This window comes from Bidens hawaiensis, unplaced genomic scaffold (genome assembly GCF_021521415.1).
Source record: "Bidens hawaiensis isolate Kalapana, Puna unplaced genomic scaffold, B.hawaiensis_p1.1 tig00002273_1, whole genome shotgun sequence".
Classification (NCBI taxonomy): Eukaryota; Viridiplantae; Streptophyta; class Magnoliopsida; order Asterales; family Asteraceae; genus Bidens; species Bidens hawaiensis.
This window is the reverse complement of record NW_027491121.1, coordinates 922297-948294: the sequence shown is the minus strand read 5'-3', so window position 1 is coordinate 948294 and position 25998 is coordinate 922297. Positions and strand designations below refer to the sequence as shown.

Genomic DNA, 25998 nt, shown 5'->3' with positions numbered 1-25998 from the left:
ACTGTTTTCCAACTTCCCGCTAGTGGCGTTCTCGACGGTTTCTAATATATTTATCATGTTCTTCCTGTGCAAACAAAAAAATGACAAACACCCTAGTCATAAGTAAGATAAAATAAGCAATCCTAAACAACCCATAAAGTGGGTCATTGAAAGTTTTCATCATTAAATTCAACTTTTCAAGTGATCCAAGTTAACCGTTCAAAAAATATCAACCTTTTTAAAGATTTAAGTTTAACTAGTAACTTTCATTCTTCCATTCTTCATCATTCAACTGGAAATTCTTCCGTTCCTTTCAAGCGTCTAGTCATAGTATCCAGCCGATAGAGAATCAATGGTGGAGAAGATCAATGCGGCCTTGGGAAACCTAGGTTGACAACGTATTGTTGACAACGTATCCAATAACTTCATAAATAACTTTATAGATCAAAGATGATCTATAAACTAAAAGTAACAATAACAAAATGAACAAAATTTTTATTTCTTGAACATCTTCTCGTGTTAAGAAAAATACCCAATTAAGAGTTGGTAATAATGAAATCAGAAATACATCCAACAAAAGAAAATTACAAACCAAAAACGTTCTAGAAAGAATCCTCGGAAGCACGTTCTAACAAAAGTAGTTACCATCCAACAATCAAACAAAGAATCTAAGTTGTCTTGGTCTTTATAGGCTGCTTCTTCTTCACTAACTTCCTTGGAACCACGCTCTTCATTCCAATGAAAAACAAAAGTGCACCAAACAGTGCAAGGTTCTGTAACAGACGCACGACACACTTTAAATGTTACAAAAAGCCGTACTAAACGTTACCAAAAAAATATATATAAATTAAAAACAAACCTGAATGATATCCGCAAGAAGAGAGTGAAATCTTGAATCATCCAATTCATAGTTATAGAAGTCGTGTAACAATGGAGTCATAAGTAGCAGGTGATACGTCTGCAGATGAGTAAAAAAAATATTGAGGATTTATATTTCAATTTGATCCAATTTGCTACCAGTTTAAACAAGAGGGGCGCTTAGCGGATCCCGCTTCATTAAGACAATATTGCAGATTAGTGAGAAAAAATTATTCAAAAATTTTAACCTGATTGAACTAATTTGTAGTCAATAGCGTGCAGAATTTTATCAGTTAACACTAGGATAGTTCAAAAAGTTTGTAGCTCAAAGCTCGCTCAAAATAGGCTCGTCTGTAATCAAGCCGAGCCCGGGCCAAGTTAAGCTCGCACGTTGGCTCGCTCATTATTGGCTCGTTTAAATTAAATCTCAAATTTTAATATATACAAAATAATATAGTTACTAAGAGCATCTGTTTTTTGCGCCTAGGCGTTTTTTTTTACTCTAAGCGCACCTGCAAGTCTGCAACGCCTTCCCTAAAAGCAGGCACAATTTTAGGCAATTAGTCCCTAACTTTTTTATTTTTTTTAGTTTGATTCTATTTGATTTGTTTTTGATTTATCACTTAACTTAGTTAAACAACTTACCTAAATTTAATGGGTTTAACAAAATTAACTCAATATCGCTATAAAATGATCGATCCCTGGTTATTCAATATCAGGGAGCAAGAAGCCAAGAACAAAGATATCAAAATAAATATAATAATTTCTCATTTGATCACATCAGCAACATTCATTATTATGGCTACAATAAACATTTCGCAATTCTTCTAAATAAATACTTACAATAAACAGTTTATCACATCAGTAACTTTCACTATTATGGCAGATTATGGAGATTTTTTCATGAATAACCAGAGATCGATCATTCTGGTACTTGCTTGGGTTTTTAGATGATTTTGGTACGTTATGTTGAGAATTATGGTTTTGAAATATTTTGATATTTCAAAAAAGTGATACTTTCCATTACGCTTTTTTGTGCCTAGGCCCTCATAGTGGCCTATGTGCTTAAGTGCACCTAACGCATTTGATAATTATGCAATATATAACCCAAATTTCAATGCATATAGATTATAAATTCTGTCTCATGTGTATGTAAAAATACTATTTTTTTTGTTTTTATAGATATCAGTACACGTAAAAAACAAAAATATTAAAAGTTTTAAAAACGTTTAAGTATAAATGTGTTGGCTTGAGCTTTTGAAGAGCCGAGCTCAAGCTCAACATTTCAAATCGTTAAAATAAACAAGCAGGGCCGGGTCAGCTCGATTTGTATACATCCCTAGTTAACACTAAGTTACTAGATAAAAATGTGGAAAGATAACACAAACAAGGATAAAGTAATTACCAACAAATAGGCACCAGTGGTGCTGCCAAATACAAATAAGATCCCACCGACACCTTTAAGAGCCATTGAAGCCAAAACAACATGCTTAACCTGCATTGATGTATATATTAAATTTAGGAAAAAAAATAATCAATTGGAATTTTGACAATAAGTGCCAAGTATGGTGGTTATTTCCACATTTAAATTCAATGGTATAAACTAGAGTCTCACGTCAATTTTTGGCACGGCATCTCCAATCTTAGCAACAAGATACCTTTGAATAGACGAAATTTTCGGAGCTAGTTCCTTTGCAGCAGGGCCACCATCGTCGCCAAAATCATTGAACCTAGTTAATAATAAACATTGACATGTGTTAAACAATAACAACCAATATGTATTTATGTATATATATATATATAGGGCTGTGTCCAATACAAGACCAAATATTAAGTAGAGAACCGCAAGAAGCCAAGAACATAATCACTCATTCACATGTGTGTATAAATATAATGGGAGAGGTATGAGCACTGCCACACAAGCTATATAATTTTAAATACTTTAAACAAGTATTTATACTATATAAAAGCAACACATAAAGATAATGTTAAATGAAACTTTTCAATGATAATACTGCAAAAACAGTTTACGAGATGAAAAAAATACTTAATTTTGAAACCAGTTGCCTTTGCTAAAACTAATATGGTTTAGCTAACGACAAGGCCCGAGACTTGAAGTCACTAATACTCAAAAAAAAGCAGCAAAAACTACACTAACTTAAACTTTTACTATATAATAATATCCTACGAAAGATACGATTCGGCTACGGGAAGCTTTGAGAACAGTCTGGAATGAGAATTAGACCAATTGTCTTTCTAAATAACTAAAACAACCACTTTCGCATTCATAAATGAATCTATAAACTCAAAAGGCCTGTTACAAAATTAAACGTTGCAAATAATCATACATCTGGAGATCAAATCAAGCCCTAAACAAAGAATGAAAAGCCCTAAATTAGACCAAACGACGACATCTAATTAAGGTAATTAGGTGAGGAAATAGGGTAATAACAATAATAATAATAATAATAATAATAATAATAATAGATCTAAGGGCGAATTGGATGGTGATAAAGTAGATTAAGATGTAGATCTAAAGGAAGGAAGAGAGGTTATTATTATTATTATTAATATTATAAAGACGTACATTTGCCAGGCGGAGAGGATGAAGAGAGAAGCGAATAAGAGCCTTCCGAAGAAGCAGAAGAAACCCATTTGATTTGTGGTCTCTGCTGCCGCCGGTGTGGCCGCCGCTGCTGGTCGGAACTCGATTCAAGAGAGAAAGAAGAAATCAAAGTGGTTTGGTTTGGTTGGTTGGGTTCAGACTCTTCTAAGTAAGAGGAGGCGGCGGCTATTTATTAACACCACACTGGTTACTTTCATCCACTTTGGAAATGTTGTCTCGGGCATTGAGTGGGTAACTCGACACGAGTTCGGTCGATTTTGTTATATTCGTTGTAGTACCAGAACTATAAAAAAAATCAATGATCAATAGGGTGCAGTCAAGTGACCCAATCAGGGCTTAATGACACCAGACTTGGTAGTTGTTATATATAATAGTTGTTATTAAAAAAATGATAAACAAACACATTCGGGTAATCCGTGCAGGTAATTTGGGAACACAGGCAAATGAACTAGGTAGTGAAAACGGAAAGAGATTTTGGGTTTGTGAACCCGGAAATTTTTAAGATGAATAATAATTGTTTTGTGTTGGGTGGTGAAATCAGGTCCTTTTGGTAGTTAGGAACACTATTGCGATCAATTGAGGTATTTTTGAGTTTGTTCGGGTCAAATGTGATGAATTTCGATGATTGATTATTTGATTTGGGTAAATTGGATAGTTTGGGGAGCGCCCCTTTCACTAATAAAAAAGGGTCTCACTAATAGCTTATCTATATCTATATTATATATATATATACTAGTTTTTATCCCCCGTATTACGGGTTTTTTTATATTGTTTGTTCTAATATTTATTTGTTTTTTTAATTTATATTTTTTTATTGTATGAAAGTTAATAATATACGTATGGTTTGATGATAACTTGTTTCACAAATAAATGAGATGTTATAACCCGGTTTAAAAGCTATATGGTTTTGATGAGACCCAATGTCCGTTTATTTTTTTACTATGAAATTGGTTTTTTAATTATAAATAATATTTATGAAAGTTAATAATATACTTATGGTTTGATGAGACCCAAGACCCGTTTATTTTTTTACAATCAAATTGGTTTTTTAATTTAAATAATATATATATATATATATCTTTTTTAAAATAAATAAGATATTATTTTTTATTATATCCTATTTTATAGGATTTTTACATAAATAATTTGGTGAGAATAACTTTTAATTTAATGGGATGTTATAACCCGTTTAAGGAATATATGTGTTTTGTAAGACTCATACCCATGAATTCAGGTCAAATGCATGAGAAGCATCCATTAAAAAATCAAGCAAATCTGGTGACTATAAAAAGAGGGAGAGCGACCACATCACGCCACGTAGGATTTTTATGTCTTCGTTTATATAGATTATAGATATATATGTGTGTGTGTGTGTGTGTGTGTGTATAAAGGAAGAGTGATGGGCAAAAAAGTAATTTCATAAGTACATGACAAGGACAAAAGAGTCATTACATAATTAGCCAAGAAAAGTAATTTACCAATGTCTCCAACTGTTTTTAAAGCTTTCTGTACAACTTGATGAAGTGTCATATTTTGTTAAATTACTCATATATCCTTTAACCATTCAAAATATTATCAACCACATATATATGTCATAAATTGGATAAACCACAAAACCACACCAAAGGTCCAATTTCAATAAATATATTTGTTTATATGTTTTTGATTATAATGGTGTCTAACTAGAGGGTTAAGGAAGCCTTGAGTGGATAAATATGATTAGAACATTTGAAATCTCCAAGCCAAGGTTTAATATTGAAAATAATGATTTTTATCATTTGACAAATAATTAATATGGACTAGGTTCCTCACATGTTAATCATGTCATATGATGTCTTGTTTTATTACTCTCTTTTTCTTTGTTGTTTTATATTTCAAACATATGTGACAAAATTCAATTTTTAGCTTTCATGTGGTTGTTAGTAATAGTGTGCATATATGTCTCAAATAATGGTTTTTTGCGTTACGTAAAAATTGCAAAAAGTTTTGTATACAAACCAGTTCGTGTTGCAACTCTTTGTTGTAGATGAATGACAGTATAATATATTCTCATTTTGCGGATTTACTTTTTCCATTTATTTTATATAAGAACTCAAATCAAATTTGTGTACCAAAATTAACCATAAATGATTCTCATTTTTATTTAATAAACCAACATACAGAGTTATGACACTTCTGTGATTTTACTAAATATTTGATAAAGTTTTCACATTTACTTGCTATTTTCAATTGAAAATATTTAAGTATACCTTACATTATATTGTAATTTCCCCTCTATAAGATATTTGGGCATATTATTTTTGCTCTATTTAGACTAAGACTCTTCTTGAGTGTTTTGGTGACATTTTGTAACAAAGAAGTATTATAGATGAACATTGTCTAATCCATCATTTCTTTAAAACCTATATTATTTTCATTACATAATGTTAATTATTTCTATAAATATGTTATTATGGTGTGCCATTCCATCGAAGTGGTATTTCATATGGCAAATGAGGGATGACCCGTTCTTTGGCCTGGGTTCGAATCCCGATGTTTGTTTCCAGACTCGTTCTGGTTAACTCGACTGTCGTGCATTCGGGCGGATTGGGGCTGTCGGGTTTTACCAGGAACGCCCAAGCCAAAATCGGATGCCAGCGTGGATCCGGCTAAGACAACATAGTCTGTCCTGAGTGGGGTGGTGGGGCTCCTCTCGTAGGAGTTGTGATTACCCTTAACTGGGAAAGTCACCGTTCGGAAAAAAAAAATCCACATTCTTAACTCTCATATTTCATTATGTTTATATTAATTCTATTAGCCTATATATAGTGGCTTTGTCTACTTGTATTAGATATACATACATACCAATTATAAGAACCTCCTTTTTCTCTACTTTTCATGCTCTCTATACACTATGATAATATGCATATCCGATGTAGTTGCTATATATATATATATATATATATGTATATATATATATATGAAAAATGAAAGTCACAATTTCTGTTGTGCGAGTCTGAACCAGAAACGAGGTGACCAGGTTAGTTTCATTTTCACGCCGGGTAACTAAATTATAATAAAAATCTTTTTTTTATTTTCTCTTACGGTTTGTGAGTTAATTAGTTTCAAATATTTTTTTTCATTCATATTAGTTTCTAAATAATATGAGTAGTTGTCATGGCCATTGTGGATTTTCAGTTGGGTCATTCACGATTGGTGTTTAGGTCTAAAATCCTTTTTAAGTAATAATAAAGGCAGTTGAGTCGTGTTTTAATTTGCTTGGCTTTTGGGGTTAACATGAGGTGGATGCAGGTCGGTTACAAGCTTTTGACGGAATACCCAAGGCTGGGTAACAAGATTTCAGGTGAAAGTCCAAATTATGTGCTTTGGCCTTGTGTCTTGTAGTGTATAAAGTTGTTTGTACAACGCGTTTGATATTATGCTTGTAGCTAATTTTATTATGTTTTAAGTATCATTTGCTAAAAGACGTTGACTTAGTCATTGTTTACATTTTGGGTAGTTTTCACTTTTTTGGGGGCCAAAGTTGGTTTGAAACAAGAGCAGACTTTTATGATCGAAATGTACTAAAGCTACAGTGACACTAGCTTTTCAAGAACAATTGTTGTTTATTGTTTCATTATGGTAGTGACTGAATCATCGATGTGTTCCTTGTGTACATGGAAACTGTTGTTGCACCGGCTATATGATGTTACTTGCTTCCCATGTTCAAAGTACTCGGTTACTTAAATGAACCAATTTTTAGTGTTTCAACCTTACAACCTCCTTTTAAAATTAAATTTACTATATTAGTTGATTCAAATATTTGCATGAATGGTTGATTCTTAGCATATTACTACGTTTGATAGCTAAAAAATAAATTTTAATTTTCTTCTCTTTATTTGTTTGGTTTTTTTCTTGTTTTCTTTTGTCACTTCACCCGAATTAAGCCGACATAAAGTTCAAGTTACCTACGCTTTCAATTATCTTATGAATAACAACAACTTGTATTATATGATAAAAAATTGTTATTCAAATAACATATATAAATTAAATTATTTAAAGAATGATAAGAAACTTCATAAATAAACATATTTAGAAAACGTAAGATTATTTTCATAAAATATAGTCTATGTCAAAGTACGTGGCATTATTATTTACAAGAAATGCAGCATGGTTAACATGGCACAAACCTTCTTATGACCTATTTAACCTGGATAACCCGACGTGTTCATGTTGACCTATTTGGCCCAATTAGTTCAACACGACAAACCGCTAACCCGCTTATGACCCATTTAACTTGTTTGTTTACAACTCACCAACTAGATTCACATGTTTACAACTTGGTTATTGCCTGCCAACTCGTCAACGTTGTTTCCATGTTTAAATAATTTAATTAAAGGGGTCATGTTTAGGTTAATGGTTTTAGGTGAAGCTTCACATCTTTATAACCACCCTTTGACCTTTCTTCACAAACTTAGTTGGCTTGTGATTATTCCCAATGAAATAGATATGCCTGATATCTATATAATCCCTCTAAGGAATGAACATTGGAGTTGTAATCTGCACAAAATAAAACCATTTTTTTATTCATATATTTTGTTGAAGGTTTCAAAATTATTATGGCTATTAGCTGAAAAATTAAAATATAATTTTCTTATCTCCTTTTTTCTTTTCACGCGACTTAAGCCTACATAAAGTCTAATGTTTATTTTTGTGTATCACCCCAACACCTTTCCAAACACTCATCACTTCCTATCATACTTTGTAAGTAATATGCGGCTCATAATATAACCACATCGTACACATATCGATTAAATGATGTTTCACACCACTTTTCAAAAACTTCGTCTAAATGACTCATGTATAACACCTTGGGATGTAAATACAAATCTTCATGAAAGGTATGCCTAAAAGTGCAAAAACATGTACCAAATCTACGTACAGACCTTGTACGACTTCGATTTAAGATGTCCATACAAATATACTTTTGTCCGACATATTAGTAAGGGTAGATGTGTAAGCCAATGTAAAACTGTATGCAAACAATGGCTCTCACTTCTTGAAACTAAAAAAAGTTAGCACAACGCATTGTCACCACTTTCAAAGAATTTACAAAAAAAAAAATCATAGTGCTCAGACCGTGGCACACCATAGTCTATCCGCTTACTTCACATACCCGGATCATATGTCAAATACTGTCGTTACACTACCATGCGAGGCAAATCCTCGTGAATTCAACATTCATACAACTCTTAATGGCCTCATATGTTTATGCCGTCGCTATACTGGAAACTTGGTCATCTAGAACCCCTTAACTAGCACATATACACACACACGATCTAACACTATTGGATTGTACTTACAACATTTAAATGAATATACCCTCCCACATTTGAAGCGCGACCATGGGAAAATAAAATTATACAAGTACTTACCAAAACCATGGGTCTGGAAAATAGTTGGAACCGTAAACGAATATCAACTGGGAACAAAGGACCATCAATGGAAAAGTGAAACTTTCAAAAACGGATTATGTATTTTCTTGTGAAATCCACATATTTAAGGATATTTAAGGTGACCTGTTTAGTTGTTGGCTTTTGATACTCACACGGAGAAGTTTATTAACACGACATTCCCAAAACTTCCAACAAAACCCTCGGATAGACACTTTGTTGTCATTTACAACGACCTCCACATTTTTGTTACTCATGGTTTATCGTATTGGTCCTTAGATTTATAGAAGATGACACGTCACACATGGACAAAAATATGATTACCCCCCACCCCCCAAAAAAAATTATAATGGCTATACTATCAGAGTTGACCATAACATAACACAACCGACAAGTTTATGGTCGTATCAGATGATAGATTTACTAATGAGATATACACATGTAAGAATGGCGACGTATTGTACTATCCTTTTCTATACTATCAAGGACAACAAATCATTATACCGAGACTCTAGAAACTTCATAATAAAGATCTTATTTCCTTACAAACTTTGACTTTCTAGCTTTATCATTCCCTTTATGCAAACTTAGAATTTTGTGTTCTCTAATCATCCCTCTATTTTTCATTTCTTTTTTCTTTTATATTACTTGGTTTAATGACGGATGCAATCGATTTTGTTATGTTTATAGTTGATCTGAACCAATAAATATACCTAACACGTCATTACCCTTACTTCTACGATTCCAAGGCATTCCGATATGTAGGTATATACAACCTACATGGAACTCAGAAAATAGAATCATCACATAATTAATTGCTAAAAAACGTTCTTACTTCTCGCTGACACATCAATCCAATGGTTCATGTACATAAGAAAAATAAACAATCGAATTCGACACAACTTTTGCAATCGAAATCCAATATAAATCCCATTATAAATCTATGTACACCATACTCAAAGCATACTTCGTGTAACGTCAATCATTATTCCAGAATTAAACACACATTCAGTGCTTCATCATCGATAATGTATCTCCTGCTATTTAAGTCTGATTCGTACTTGTCAGTTTGTAATGCCCCAAACAAAATTTTTTTGTTTCTGCAAGTTAAGTATCAGATACTTCATAACACCATCGATCCAATATATATGTGTGCGCGACTATGCATGTGCAAAATCAAGTCACGTATGCCCACCCTTTTTACCTTTTTTACAATTCGTTGACTTACTGGCTTTAATTTAAGCATTTCTTTCATCTCTTTATCAAATTTCACCCATAACTACTCACTTATTAGCACACATTAATCCTTTAGTTGATTAAAAATTACAAAACCCACAAACGTACTTTATTAACAAATATATCACAAAACACGATTTATCCAATATATATATATATATATATATGCATATGTTAATACTTTTGTGCGAACAACCCCCCCCCCCACATCAATAAAAAACGCATCCAACAAACCATAATCACATGCGGCGGCTCTTTCACACTAATAACCCGTTACACACCACAGCAAACACTACAAACCAATACAAGTCGATAACCTGCGTGAACCCGCAGCAACGCGAGGACACTTTTGCTAGTATTTGTAGTATATAAAAACTAGTTATATTATTCGAAATTCTAACATTCACATAATGAAGTTTCAGGGTAAAACTTAAAATTAAATCTTCCTTACAAAATAATGCACAATGGAGTGAAAGAATAACATTCAACTATACCTTTCAAATCGAGCATTACAACAATCAAGAATCATATGCCCGGGTAACAACTTGCACTTCTAAGACGGATCACAATGTTTTAATCAACATAAAAACCTCTAGTCCATAACACAACCTTTAAAGCAAGTTCATGCCATAAAAAGTGAAAGATCAACTCCTGTATCCGAAGCACTAGTTTCACATCAAAACAACTGGTTCGGAACACAAGATCTAAATAATCCACACAAATAACGAGTTCCATACCAACACTTCATATTTAAAGCGCAAGCCCTAACTAAAAACTTTAGGGTATGAAACACCGTATTTAAACATGACAACTTATACCAGTAAGGACAAAAACGATAGTAATCAACGACATTAACTTTAGCATACAACATGATAAATAACATCAATCAACACTACTAAGGACTTGTACCAAGCTTCGATATCACGGTATATAAAATCACATGATATAGATGTCAAAATCATACACACACATGGCAAGAGAGTCTAGAATTTATAGACCAACCCCATACTATAAACAAGTTCCATGCCAACACCCCAAATTTGGAGTGCATACTCTCGATCAAACTTTGTAGTCCAAAACATAAGTTTATGAATCGGATCAATCTTACAATAAGGGGACATGCAATAGTCACAAACGGCATAGACACCTAACAAAGGGCAATGATAAATAGCGCAACTAGCACTACTAATGACTAATACCCCAAGCAATAGAATACCTTGACTCGACATGTACAAATTACAAAAATCACATGATAGAGCATACGAAAGCGTGAACATCACATGACATATGAATCCAAAACATACAGTAGTTACGGGTTTTGTTGTGTTTGGCTATATTTTGAATTTTATTATTAATACACACAAAACAATGTACAAATTTAGTGATATTGTGACAAGTATTTGCAAATCTGTCACACCTTTGTCAATACACAATACATGCTACAAAAGTATTTATTAAATATATGTAAAATAAAACTTGTAAAATATAAACCAAATCTCTCCAAACACCACCATAACCACCACGTGCCACACCCAATAGATACTTCCTAACCCTCTTTCAACATCCTTTCCAACAACGAGACCCACGCCCATAAATAAGTGATCCTACTTCAATGACAAGGTTTAAGCAGTCTTGTCATTCGTCTTTCATAATATATCTCTCTCACAAAGGCTAATAATGGGTTGTGCCCCTAACACGGTACATGCATCATCATTATGGGGAATGGTTGGTTTCTATCAAATGATAGGGGTGGGGTTGAAATTGAAATTGAATTGTGGTCCATTGGTGTTTCTTGAGTTACAAATTTTAAAACATGACACGTACCAACCCGAAAACAAATCATACCGTTACAAGAAAGTTTTGAAGTTCATCATATCTTTCACTTTATGCCGAAGCTTGTTAACGGGACTGTTTTAATAATATAATCTAACTTTATATTCTAAACATGTTTAATATAAGATTTATGGAAAGTTGTTGTGAACGATCTATATGAAAATTTACGGTTTTAAAAACGACTGGGCGGTCTAATATATCGATAAAAAACATTCATTTGAAACTTTATGTATTTTAACGTTGTGTATACATGTGGTCATCTTGATTAACCCCCTGTGTAACAAGTAATTACATGGATTAACAGTAGACATGTAAACGAACAAAACATACCGTGCTTGTTTTTTTATCACTTTAACCAAACAAACAATTGAAAACGAACAACCTCTCCTTACTCGTATACCATAATAACTAATAAGATTAAAAGACAAGTTTGGTGCAGCAAAGCCTTCATTGGGCCGCTAAGCACCTTATTGGCGCGCGACATTTTTTTGTTTGTTTTGTTTTAGTTATGGTACCATAACGAACGTAACGAAAACCGAATTCACGTAGACTCATCGTAGTTTCTTTTAGTCCGGTATCCTAAATTCCTAACGAATGTAACAAAATCGTCTAAATGCCAATTTTGTTGGTTTAGTTCTGGTAATGGTTTAGTTCTGACAGAATTCGCATCGACTTACCACAATGTTCGGGATCAACGACACTTGAGTCGAGTTTTAATAAAAACTATTTATTAAACATTCATACGCCAAAAGGGGGAGAAAATAAGGAATCCAAACACACCCATTAACAGGCACTGTTCTGCTTTCAGAAAAGACAGTGAAACCAAGCAAGCAAACGGGCCGGAGAGAAGTGTACATACAACCCCAAATTGGTGATAGGCAGTCTGATCAGAAGATTAACCACTAGTCATCACCCTACCCACCGACTATAGATTTTTACAATACCAGCTAACCCTACCCTAATCCTCAATGGTAAACAAAGAACACACCTTTTTCTATATCTATAATAATCTTTCAATTATTATTAGTTATCCAATGAATTACAATTACAATTGTTATGCAGGATTACTCGAAATCATCAGCAATCCCTTCACACCTCTTCGGCGACCGCAACTCTAATCTTGTCGTCATCAATTCAGGTCGCTAACCAAACCCTAATCTATACCCATTTTGTAATAAACCGTTATTACTTAATTAACCTAAACTTTTTTATGCTCTAGATACAAAATTTGAAGTGGGTTTAACTTTATTTGTATCTTTTACTTTGTAGTTATGGATTTTAAGGTGTGAATTTCAACATGACAAGAACCTAACATGATATTCACGGGTGGGTTTGGGATTTTCATAAACGGGTTCGGGTCTGTTTCAGCCCGTACCCGTTTAATAACCCATGCTTCTATTTAAAATAGTTATAAATGTTTTTTGTGTAATAAATTAAACTTGTTGGGTATCTTATGCCAAAATTTAAAACTAAAATAGAAATTGACATAAGAATATAAGATTCATAAGTAAAATGTAGTAATTTTATTTTAATTTCTACTTTTCCTTAGAAAAGGATAAATTCATAAAATATTAATATGTGAAAAAATAAAAACTTTTGGGTCAACCCGCGAATATGCTGGTCGTGTTCGGGTTCACATGTCTTACATGATATTAGGGTTCCTGTCAAATTTTCGGGTTTGTGTTGGGTTGAACCCGCCAACACGCGAACGCGACTCATTTAACACTCTTAGATTTTAGAGATAACGAGCGTTAAAAAGTTTTTCATGTTATTGAATTTGCTTTTTTTAGGGTCTGCAAATGTACGAATCGGGCTGGCTCATCAAGATGCCCCCTTTAATATCCCTCATTGCATTGCAAGGCGTACTACCGGAGCTAATCAATCACCTAGAAGAAATGTGCAAGATCAGGTTGACTTTTGTACATTCAAGTTAAAAGTTGTGTTTTATAGAAGAAAACTAGGGTGCTGTTGTAATTAACTAACAAAACAAATGTGCATATTAAGAAAGTTTAGGTTAATCTTTCAACTTAATTGCCGTTTATGTTTTTATTGTGAATTTATCAGATGTTAAATTCTCAAGTTACGACGGCTCAACATGTAGAAAGAGAGAACGCATATGACAATGTAAGTGATACCTGTTTATATGTCAATCACGTGCTTGAAATTAAATATGTCTTCTTCTTTTTCTTTTTTTGTGATATTACAGATTGCATCTTTATTGAAGATACCGTTTCTTGATGAAGAGGTGGTAAACAACTCCCACCCACGAAAGGTAGGCGTGTTTCTTGTATCTGTAACATTATTCGATTATATTGTAATGCAGTTTAACATGAAATTGATTATTTTACAGATGGGTCGTGTTGATGTGTTATCTCAACAGAATAATAAGAAAGAGGTTGTGTTTCCATGGACTGATGTGTACGAAAAAAGTCCAAGTTCCGAGACATCTGTGGCACCAGGTACAGGTGTTCAAAAAGCTCGCAGAGCCAAGGTCGGCGTGGCGAGCCAGTTAATTGGCTCGTTTAAATTAAAGCCCAAATTTTGATATACATAAGTATAATGTGAATGTCACAAATATTATCTTTAGTTTTTATAATTATATATAACAATATGTATAAAGTTTTAAAAATTAGTTTTCTTTTAAAAAATAAATAAACGGGCCAGCTCTACCTGGTTCAAGCTTAAAATTTCAGCTCAGTTATAAACGAGCCGAGCCCATCCTGGCTTGGCTCGGCTCTTTACAGCCCCAGCACCAGGAAAGAAATAAAGCAGTTTTGCTGAAAGTGGTAATTCAGTTAGTTAACCTTAACCTAATTCAGCAAAAAAGACATTTATACCCCTTGTCAAATATGCATGTTTTGAAAACCCTTTGGTTCTTAGTACACTAAAGGAAATTATGATACTCTTTTAGATTAAAAATCACCAGTCGATACCTTCTTACTTACCAAACATATTATTATTATTATTATTCCCTCCTATACTGTTTTTAAGTAACTATTTTCAAATGTATCAGAAAGTTCATCACATGAACATGCAACAATTGAGTCCCCGAGCGCACAGGAAAGTAACGGTGGGGATAAGCCAAACTCAAGCGCACCCAAATACAAAGAGTACATATGCGGTGAAGAAGCTATGCGCATTTCTCCAACCGAACCGTATTGTTTAAGACGCCCTATACGTAGAGGCCATCTTAATATTTCTCAACATTATCCCATGCAACAGGTACTTTTACATATTTATTCCAATAACAATTTCAACAAAGAAAAAATAAACATTTTTTAATTATTTCTTTTACAGGTACTTGAAGATATACAAGCCATATGGGACTGGATATTGATTGATATATTACATATTCCTCATAATGAGAGAAACATGTATTCGGCTCTTATTGTAGTGCCTGAAACATGTGATAATCGAGGTAATTATATTATTTTATATTTATTTCAGTCATGTGCATGCAAGATAAATCATGTTTTTGGCATATATTTTTATTCAGAAATCAAGGAGATATTATCTATTGTTTTACGAGACTTGCGGTTTAGTTCGGCAGTTGTTCATCAGGTGAGAATTCGTTATTATATTCTTTTGCATGTTACATTTCAAGTAGGCAGTAAACAAACTGAAATGTTGATCTCGAGCTTGGCTTGTCAAAATTATGAGCCGGCTCGTGGCTTATCTAGCCAGCTTATTTTACTTGAGAAAACACTAGTTTTGTAATTTTACACATATTGATATATATAGAAAAGGTATTAATTTCAACATACACATAATGCATAATTAATGAACTACAGAATTTTAATTCATGTATTTTAACATTTGGGATTTAATTTAAACGAGCGGATGAGTGAGCCAACGAGCCTAACGATTCCAATGATTCAAGGTTAACTTGGCTCGAGTCATTGTAAACGAGCCGATTTCGAGCGAGCGTCGAACTTTTTGAACAGCCCTAAGAATCTTACGGCCAGATTTATGTTAGGATACAATAATCTTAGTAATCAAGCAACATGGAACCTTTTGCTTGTGAAATATTTTTGAAATTTGCAAGTAATAATTACTAAAAAATAAATTAATGAAACTATAATATTATGATATCATAAATGCAGGAAGGTCTTGCCGCAGTGTTTGGAAACGGATTACCAACCGCATGTATTGTGAATATTGGTGCGCAGGTCACTTCGGTTATTTGTGTTGAGGTATACCATCATTCATCAATAAGATAACAATAATAATAAATAATTCAAACCTCAGTTTATTTATGAACATCTTATATTTAAGTATTTATGAATATTGTCAGGACGGAGTTGCTCTTCCTCATACACAAATCACCTTACGTTTTGGCGGAGAGGTGTGAATTTGACTTAATTAGTTTTTTTTCTTTTTTGTCAGAAGTGCTGACTATGACTTTGACTCTGATTCTGACTCTATTATACATAATGATTTGCTTGATTGTGTCAGGATGTATCAAGATGCCTTTTGTGGACTCAGAGGCATCATCAAACATGGCCACCTATACGTACAGATTCTCTTGCGAAACCAATAGATTTATTGATGCTGAATCGGCTAAAAGAATCGTACTGCCAGATTTATGTAAGATCATATAATCGCGCTATTAAACCTCAAAAGTTAAAAACTGTAGTGTTAAGTTACTAATCATTTAATCTAATATATTATAGCGTAAATTACATGAATGGTGACTATGATAATGTTCATATTGCAAGTCTGGTCTTCTCTTTTCAGAAACCACATATATCATATATGATCCTCATTGTTCACAGTTCACATAGTAACATGTTTGTTCCTATCCATTAACTGACGTTAAAAAATTAAGTCGTTCTGAAATGACCATTATACCCTTTTACATAAAAAATTCTGTTTAGAAGGTTTTAACTATTAAGCATTCAAGTAATTTTATGTGAGATCATATATTGGTTCTAGTAAACCTTAAAATTATATTGATAAAGCATTAATCTAATATATAGTAAACTTACACGAATGATCAGTGTGGCATGCCCATATTGCAGTTTGGTCCTTTCGTCTCAGAAGTTACATATACGGTCCTCACTGTTCACACACAGTAACATGTTTGGTCTTTTTCACTACCTGACGTGTAATAAGTTAAGTCGTTTGAAATGATCATTATACCCTTGTTCTTAAATAGTCTGTTTTGTAGGTTTTAACTCTTATGCAATTGAGTATATTTGGGCTGACTGAAGTTTAAAAAATTGTTAATTTTTTTTAAAATGACCTTTATACCCTTTTACGTTCCTAAAGAATATATTTTCTATGAGCAGGAGGGGGAAGTTGAAGCGTTTGGGGTGGTTCATTCATATGAAGACGGTTTGCCACCTGGATCACACAAGACAAGGCTAACTGCTCTTAATGTATGAATTATACTTTTAAATCTCATATTATTATTCATTTGACATGTAGAAACTTATAGAATTTTAGGGTTAACAAAGTTATGGTTCTTAAACTGCAACTAATTGTTCATTATCTGTTGGAACAGGTGGCGCCTATGGGTCTTTTCTATCCTGCACTTTTGGTTCCAGATGTCTATCCCCCACCACCTCGTACTTGGTGAGTCTTAACGATTATTTAACTTTGATGTCGTATCAACAATACCTAGAAGTGGAAATTTTGAATCATTTACTTATGAATGGTGTCAATTCTGGTTGTGTTTCATGACTTTATCTCTAATGGGTCAAATGGATCAAAATTAGGGGTGTAAAGGAACCGAGCTCGAGCTTGACTTGTTTAACTTACTAGAGCCTGAGCTCGGCACGTGGGCAGTTTTTCTAGCTCGGGCTTTGCTCTTTATTATATATATATATATATATAGAGAGAGAGAGAGAGAGAGAAAAGAGTTCAAATAAAAAACAAGTGTTTTGTGAGAAGTGTGAGAAGAGCTTTAAAATAAAAGAAACCACCTAAATATGACACTATACAATGTAAATATGAAACAATACAATTATTTAGAAACTACCAATCTCAACCACTAGATCATAGATCCAAGGGCCTAGATCTATTCTTATTCTTCTCACAAAAATATTGTTTTTTACATTAACCCTACCCTATATATATATACACACGTTTTTAGTTATTGTTATATATAGTTTAATTATAAATTCTATATATGACATAATATGTATTAATTAGTTATTATTTACTTTTCTCATAATTTTATATATCATATTAGTTATTGTATGAATTTATATTTGATATTTCAAATAATTATTATATAAATAATAGGCTTGCAAGCCAGCTCGAGGTCAACAAGGGAAGCTTGGGCTCATTTATTAAACGAACTTATTTTCAGGCTCGAGCTCATTTAAGCTCGGCTTGATTTCGAGCTTTTAGTGAGCCAATTTCGAGTAGCTCACGAGCGGCTTGGCTCATTACACCGCTAATTGTAAGTCATCATAAGTATATTTTTAATCCATAAAACCTCTTGAATCATTTTTCTTCCATTATAAAATAGTATTGTTAGAGCAGTATAATTTTTCTAATCATATTTGACACGGTGATTATTTAAAAAGTAAAAAAATATGGACGAAAGAGTTTTGGGTCAACCGTTTCAACCCGTAAAAATATTACCTGTTTTTCATTTTTTGACCGTTACCTAACCCAGTCAATCTGCCCATTCTGCAATTTAAACGTCTTCATCCAAATACGCTTTGTAGGTTTAAAGATTATGAAGATATGCTAGAAGACACCTGGCATATCGACTTCCCCAGAAGACCCGATGTATCAGACGGCTTATATTCAGGCATTAATAGTAATCCATTACAAATGTGGGATAATTATCCATATATGTCGATTCAGCCGAAAAAAGAAGATAATATTATTGGGCTTGCAGACGCCATTTCAAAGAGTATCCTTTCAACAGGTAATAATAAACCATTGATTCTGCTAATAATATGTATCACAAATTGTTATATTTCTTCTCACTTTTTTTATATCTCCAATTGATAGGGCGTATAGATTTACAGAGAAAGCTGTTTTGTAGCATGCAACTGGTGAGTTCCAAGTGTAATTTGAGGATTTTGTTAAAATTAATTTCTAACCAATTTGGAAGAAATGATTATTCTTTTTTAATAATTGTAGATTGGTGGAGTCGCTTTGACAACCGGTCTTATTTCGGCTGTGGAGGAGAGGTTTGGAATTACTGTTTTCTATACTCGAGATTTTAATACTTTATCAGCTTATACTAGTGGTGGAGGCTCGACTTGTTTAACTTATGAGAGCTCAAGCTCGAGCTTGGCCCATTTCAAGCGTTAATATAACGCTCAAGCTTAGCTCTTTAGTAATTTTTTCAGGCTCAAGCCAGCTCGTTTAACATATGAGAGCTCAAGCTTGGCTCGTTTCAAGCTTTATTTCTAACACTCAAGCTTAGCTCTTAAATAGTTTTTTCAAGCTCGAGCTTGCCTTGTTTATTATTTATAAATTAAATTGTATATGTATTAATTATTTATATATGTATATATATGTATTTATTATATTTTTTACATATAACGTATATATATTTTTAGTTTTTTTTATCATTATGTTATATATTTTAATTATTATATAAATATATATTAAATATATTCATGTGATGAATAAATATTGTATAAATATAGGCTTGTTTAGGCTCGGAAGCCAGCTCGAGCTTAATTAGTGAAGCCCGGGCTTGTTTATAATTTGTTAATTAAATTATATACATTTTGAATATTTTTTTGTATATATTTATTAATTAATTTTTTTACATATAGCACAATATATATATATATATATATATATATATATATATATATATATATATTTATATGTTATATTCAGTTATTTTTATCATATCTTTACATATAATACTTGTTATACAAATATATATTAAATATGATCAATAAAAGTTGTATAAATAATAGGCTCGTGAGCCAACTTGAGCTCGGGTTCCTTTATTAGTTATTACACAAGCTTATTTTAAGGCCCGGGCTCGTTTAAGCTTGACTCACTTTGAGCTTTTAGTGAACCGATCTCTAGTAACTCACGGCTGGCAAGGGAATATATAAATTCCAAAACGTGTATATCCATTTTACATAAATTGTTGACTCGTGTATGTTGACTATTATTTGCAGAGTTTTACATGCTATTCCCTCAAATGAAGCTATTGATACTGTTGAGGTTAGTTTTTACTTCCCCAATTTATGGACTTTTATTTTTATAAAACTTGGATTCTTGATTTTTTATAAAAGGGTTGTATGCCATATTTTTAATACAAAATTTGACTTGCTTGAATAGGTACTGCAATCAAGAACCAATCCATTGTTTGTGGCATGGCGAGGCGGAGCTGTAAGTCAAACTAAAACCTAGAAACTACATGATTATCATTGTAATAATATAATTTTTGTTATCATATTCAATGCATTATTTATTTATCGAACGTCACTGATTTCATGCAGATACTGGGCGTGATTGATTATGGTCGTGAAGCTTGGATACACAGAGAAGATTGGATTCGGAACGGGATTCATATAGCCGGAGGCAGAAAATACAAGGATTCGTATTATCTTCAAGCACAACCAATGTGTTACATAAATTCCTAGAAACTAAAAATGTGTTTAGTTGATGTTATCAACCTTACAAAGGTTCATTCTTGTTATCTACTTATTGTCAAGCACAACCAATGCATTACATAATTTTTCTAGAAATTAAAAACGTGTTTCGATGATGTTATCAACCTTATAAGGATTCTGGATAGTCAACGACGAGGCGAGCCCAAGCTTAACTAGGCTTGAGCTTAGGTTTTTTTTGTACTTACTAGAGCTCGTACTCTTTTTTTAAAGCTCGAGCTCGGCTGGTGAATTGTTTTTTCTAGCTTGGGCTCGGCTCATTTATTATTTGTTAATTAAACTGTTTACGTCTTTAATTAATTTTGTATATTTAGAGAAAAACGTTAAATGTGCCTAAGCTAGGCATGAGCTAGTGTGGTACCTTCATCGAGCCAAATATTGGCTCAAGCCTGGTTGTTTAATGCGAAATTAATACATAGAAGTCTAAAAGAAGTCACACTTAAAAACGTGTAAGGCTTTGAAGGCTCGACGAGCCTAAATGAGTTTCCATAGATGCTCGAGTCGATACCTAAACGAACTTTATTTGGGGTTCGTGCACAAAAAAGCTCAGCTCGTTTCAAGCTTTTAATTGATTCTAACTCGCAAGTAGCTCGTCTCGTTTGTACCCCTACCAATGTGTTACATAAACTCCAAGGATTGAAAGAATGGAAGTGAAATGGGATTTAGTGGTTTGAGTTGGTTGTCCCACATCGATGGGGTGAAATATTTGGGAAGAGTGGAGTTGGGATAAGAGTATGAGAAGGGTTATGTTTAGAACTTAAAAGGGTCGGTTGGCTAAATATGCCACGCTCGCTTATTATTAAAAGGTGAGTGCTGTATGGCTATCAAGACATATGGCCGACACAATTTGTGGCAACTCATAGGGTTGGCTCCTTTGGCCGACCCTCCATTTTTACCAACCTTCATTTTTTTTTTTGTAATTTAAGTAACTAGGTATGTGGATTTTAAAAAGAAACAAAAGAAAAATGATTAAACGGAATAGCCAACCGAGTCGTTAACATTGTTTTGATCAATAAGAGTTATAAGAGCAGTATAGAGAGTGAATACATGACTTGTGATCTCACTAGTTATATAAACCTCTTATTTGCTCATATTGGTTGTCATCAGGTCATGCACTTTTACAAAGTCTGCCACGTATGGGTTCAGAACCGAATTTGTCATGTTGGGTATTACCCGGTTTGATATTTGGTTATTTTTAATGCCATACCTCTTCACCAAACAGAACCTTTTTTTTCACTATACAAAATAAAAATAACCAATAAATTATCCTATTATTTACCTCTGTTTTAAACCAAATTATTAGGTCATGTCTCATGTGGTCTTGTTCTAAGCCATCTTTTCTTGATTTATACTCAACCAAACTCGATATGTATGTATATTAAGGCCTTTTAAGCGTGTTTCTCGAGTTTCATGTTTTTTAATTTGTATCTAACAATTTAATGCGTAACTTGCAACTACAATTGTGCAATCGAATCATATATCGTACTCGAATCTTGTAAATTTCATAACTTGAAAAGCACATATTTCTCAATAATATGATTCTTGGTTCTTATGAAACTCAAATAATTTCTTATTTTCTTTAACGTTACTGTTATTCTTGGTCATATAGTATTTTACTATTTTATAGTATTAAACCCTCAAGTATAAACATTTTGATCAACTTTTTTCCTCCCTCGCTTACATATCGTGTATCACTCTTTGTTCAATGTAGTTTTTATTTAACAACATTTTTTTTCTACCTTAAAATCTTCAAACCTTGCACTTGCAAATATTTGAACCCGCCACTTCACTTTTGTGAAGGGACACAATACCACTAGACCAATAGGTCATGATTCTCTTTTGAAAAAGCTTTATGGACGTTTTATATTCATTAGTTAAAATATTGTTTGACGGTTTTCCTTTCATAAGCTCTGTAGTTGTACTTCGGAGTAGCAGTAAAGTTTGATACATACAAATAATTTTTTGCCTTTTTGGCTGTCCATTGAAGATAATGAGTGATGTGTTGATCACATATCTATTATTCTATTTAGTGTCGTGTAGGGAACTATAAATAAATTTCTAGATTTTTAAATGATAGGTAATTTTTTAGTTTTTATACATCTAAAAATATTGCGTTAGCAAGGTCAATACAATACAACTTAAAGTTAGAGAATTCCAATTATAACAAAAACAAGTTTCTAGACTCGTGCTTAATACAATTAGGTCATGTGCTATACCTACAGGCTACAGGGAAGGATAAATGATGCTTAGGTAGAAGTTGAATGGTGAGGAGGAACGCTTCATTCTTTGCTCAACTTTTGCGTGGTGAGAATGACCTCATCCATTTGATCATTCAAAAGTTTAGTTTGGTGAGGTTGCATATTTTCATTGGTATTTTTTTATCAAAAAATTATTTAACAAAGATGGAATGATATTTAACAAAAATTTATCAAAAATCCGAATATGTGAATCTCGACCAATAAACTGACTTCAATTTATTTTTTTAACTGTAAATTTCTATTAAAAGAAACAAACCAAACCACCCCTCTTATCGAGGAGTTAGCAGTGATGGAGGAACAAACACAAACAATTAGGGATGCCAATGAGTCGGGTTTGGGTCGGGGTTAGGCATTCCCAAACCCATACCCGATTATTGAAGTCCGTCCTAAACCCGTCGGATATTTACCCTCTATCTGGTTTGACAAAATACCCGTCGAGTATACCCCACATATAACTAATGGATTACAAATACGTGTGGCCTTGGAAGCTGCACGAGCTGCAATTAGTAATTTAGTGGTGGAATCCCACCGGTAAGTCTGCCACTGTTGTTCACAAATAGAGAAAAAATATGTTATGAATTGAATTAGTTAACATCAAAACTTTCACTCTTCAATGCTTTAAATTCGTAGTCTTATGGCTGAACTTACTCTTTATATATGGGTTTAATTTACAAAAGGCAACTAATAATCTTATGACTGAGCACGAAAGAACTCAACATATGATGAACAAATGCACACAAAATAATATCAAATACTTGTCAGACCTTTTTAATATGCTAGATTGCTATCTAATATCCACACTCAAATTTCATACAGAATAATTAATTGATAATATAATTAAAATTAATATAAAAAAGGTACGTCGGGCACATCGAGTATATAATCGGGTATACGTTATCGGGTAATCGGGTATATAACAAATCCCAAACCCGTCCCAAACCCACGAAAAATTTAAAAACTAATCCCAGGACTCATCCCAAACCCTAATGGGTCAGGTATTACCCGTCCCAATTGTGTCGGGTTTTCTCATCGTGTTCGGGTTTCACTGTCATCCTTACAAACAATTAGAGCATTCCTAGTCCTTTCCATATATTTTTCCCTGTAATTTAGCTATAAACACTATTCCATTCATATCCATAATTTTTTTTTCATTTTTCAAAAATCTTTCACATTCTATTCTCTATTCATATCCATAAATTCTTTTTTTTTTCTCTCTTTTGTCTTGTTATATAGTATATGATGATTGAGAGATAATTGATATATTATATGATATGGATCAAAAGTGACACCACTTTCCATATAACTCATCCATATAGGGCTAACGCTGTGTTCCCGAGTTCATTTAAGAATATAAAGGCAAGGAAAAGAAAATTTTCTCTTCTTATCTTTTCTTTTGGTATTCCTCTTTTGCTTCAACTTATTTTCCTTCCTAATCTTTCCAATTTGGAAAGATACAAATTCTTTTATTTTACTAATCATTTTCTCTTCCCTCCCCTCCTTTTCTTTCTTTAAATGAAACTCGGGAACACCTCTTTTAAATTTTCCTTCCTTTTCCTTTCTTAAATGAAACTCGGGAACACAACATATTTTTTTCATCCTTCCTTTTCCTTCCCTTTCTTCAGTTAAATGAAACTCAGGAACACAGTGTAAGGGTAATGGGGCTTGGTTGACCCCAAGTGATCCAATCAAAACCCGACACGTACGTGATGACATGGCTCGTGATCAAGCCCCTGGATCAAGCCCCATAGGGTATAGTGGGGCTTGATTGATCCACACCAAGTTTTTGATTCAACCCTTGCTCAAACACTCGTTCAAGCCCCGCGGTCCCGGCCACCCCCGCCGTCCGCGCCCCTGATCACATGAAGAGTGTAGTGGTGTTCACGAGCCACGTGATCAGCCACATGGACCACCCCCCCCCCCCCACCGCGTCCCATTACCCGTAGTCTAATAGGGAATGGATTTAAAAAGTGATTTTGATGGTTTTCTCAAAGTTTACCCTAAATTATATGGGTTTAACAACTTTAAAGAAAAGAATGAACTAGGAATACTCTTACAAAGCCATTAGTTTCCATCTAGGTCAATTTATTCAAACACTTCTAGCCTTATTTTTTAATTCATAAAAGGGTAACTTTTTTATATCTTTAGGATGCTATCAATCTCGATTAATACATTGTCAAAAATATAATGATTACGAGCTATTCAAATACACCATAGAGCCATCACGATTATAGATTGCACCATCTTCTTTTGATTCTCCGCCTCAGGGGCATATTTATGCATATCCAAAATATCATGAACCGAAAAAAACATAGATTGGGGGATATCACACCACACACTAATGTTGTGCCATACCACCGACGCGACATAGCAAGAAGTAAAAACGTGATTGATGAACTCACGAGACGCCAAACATAAACTGCAAATTTCCCGCCTTGAAAAGACTTTCCTCTTGATCAAGTTATCTGTTTTGGGGAGACGATTTAGAAGAGCTCGCCATGCTACAATTTTTAGTTTCAATGGCACTTATGTATTCCATTCCATAAATGTTTTTGAAAGGCACGGGTTCAGCTCGATAAAAAAGCTTTTTAACCGAAGCCATCGGGAAGCAAACGGAGCTATCGCCACCCCAATTTAACATATCCTCGCCCCCCTTTAATTTGAAACTAGTTTTTAGAACCCTGCGCTTCGCGGCGGCACCGTTAAATCGAACAAAAAACATAACTGAAAACGTTAAACCATAAACTCGTTGCAAGTCGACGTGAAGTCAGTCTGTATCAAGTTATGACATTGAAACTAAACAAAAGAAATAAACATGTCAATGCCTAAATACTACATATTTTCATATGTAGAACCAAAAAACCGGGACATTAAAGTTGCGGACCTATACAAATTCGGTTAGTATTAGTGTTACCAACACAAATTCATAAACATTAGTAAGCCACTAAATATTATAAATGCAAGGTATCAAACATTGAAACACGGATATAAAACCGTGCAACAATGAGATATTTTAAATCATGAAAAAAGTTTCGGTCATTGTAAAGACGAACTATATAAAATAAGAAAATCATTTAACCAGCAAGTAAAACATTTAAAGCTGACACTTGCCAAAGTTTTGTGTTTAAAAATATAGTTTGTTATATATTTTAGTTATTTGTAAAAAAAATAAA

The 25998-nt window shown here is 33.3% G+C and overlaps 2 protein-coding genes and 1 non-coding gene across 4 annotated transcripts in view; 2 read left to right on the top strand and 1 right to left on the bottom strand.

Moving 5' to 3' along the window:
• LOC143614262 (uncharacterized) overlaps nt 1-3604 on the bottom strand; it is a 34457-nt gene extending 30853 nt beyond the window's left edge. Inside the window, exons 1-5 of one of the 2 annotated variants that reach the window (XM_077087751.1) lie at nt 3425-3604; nt 2453-2567; nt 2243-2332; nt 839-937; nt 436-752 (exon numbers count right to left, since the gene is read on the bottom strand). In XM_077087751.1, coding sequence (XP_076943866.1) covers nt 648-752; nt 839-937; nt 2243-2332; nt 2453-2567; nt 3425-3492 — 477 coding nt within the window. In that variant the 5' untranslated portion in view covers nt 3493-3604 and the 3' untranslated portion in view covers nt 436-647. Of the gene's footprint in view, nt 1-435; nt 753-838; nt 938-2242; nt 2333-2452; nt 2568-3424 lie in introns of those variants that run through there. The other variant, XM_077087760.1, reaches the window with a different exon arrangement.
• Nucleotides 3605-11808: 8204 nt separating this feature from the next.
• On the top strand, nt 11809-20671 carry LOC143613489 (actin-related protein 9-like). The gene is made up of 20 exons (XM_077087180.1): nt 11809-11829; nt 13027-13102; nt 13755-13873; nt 14029-14088; nt 14171-14236; nt 14315-14423; nt 14978-15186; nt 15262-15382; nt 15461-15525; nt 16068-16157; nt 16259-16309; nt 16420-16551; nt 17256-17345; nt 17471-17541; nt 18645-18850; nt 18937-18980; nt 19069-19118; nt 20076-20121; nt 20239-20289; nt 20400-20671. Exons 1-20 carry the CDS (start codon nt 11809-11811, stop codon nt 20541-20543), a joined length of 1821 nt encoding a protein of 606 aa, XP_076943295.1. The 3' UTR covers nt 20544-20671.
• Nucleotides 20672-21328: 657 nt separating this feature from the next.
• Nucleotides 21329-21459, top strand: LOC143614661 (U11 spliceosomal RNA). The gene has a single exon (XR_013150327.1). It is a non-coding gene; the product is annotated as a U11 spliceosomal RNA (small nuclear RNA).
• The last annotated feature ends 4539 nt before the right edge of the window (nt 21460-25998 follow it).

Bases quoted from the DNA above. Each gene is read 5' to 3' on its own strand.
- LOC143613489 (XM_077087180.1), top strand. From the start codon at position 11,809: ATGGGTTGTGCCCCTAACACG. The intron at 13,874-14,028 runs GTTGACTTTTGT...TGAATTTATCAG, and splicing joins GAAGAAATGTGCAAGATCAG to ATGTTAAATTCTCAAGTTAC. The intron at 19,119-20,075 runs GTTTGGAATTAC...TATTATTTGCAG, and splicing joins ATTTCGGCTGTGGAGGAGAG to AGTTTTACATGCTATTCCCT.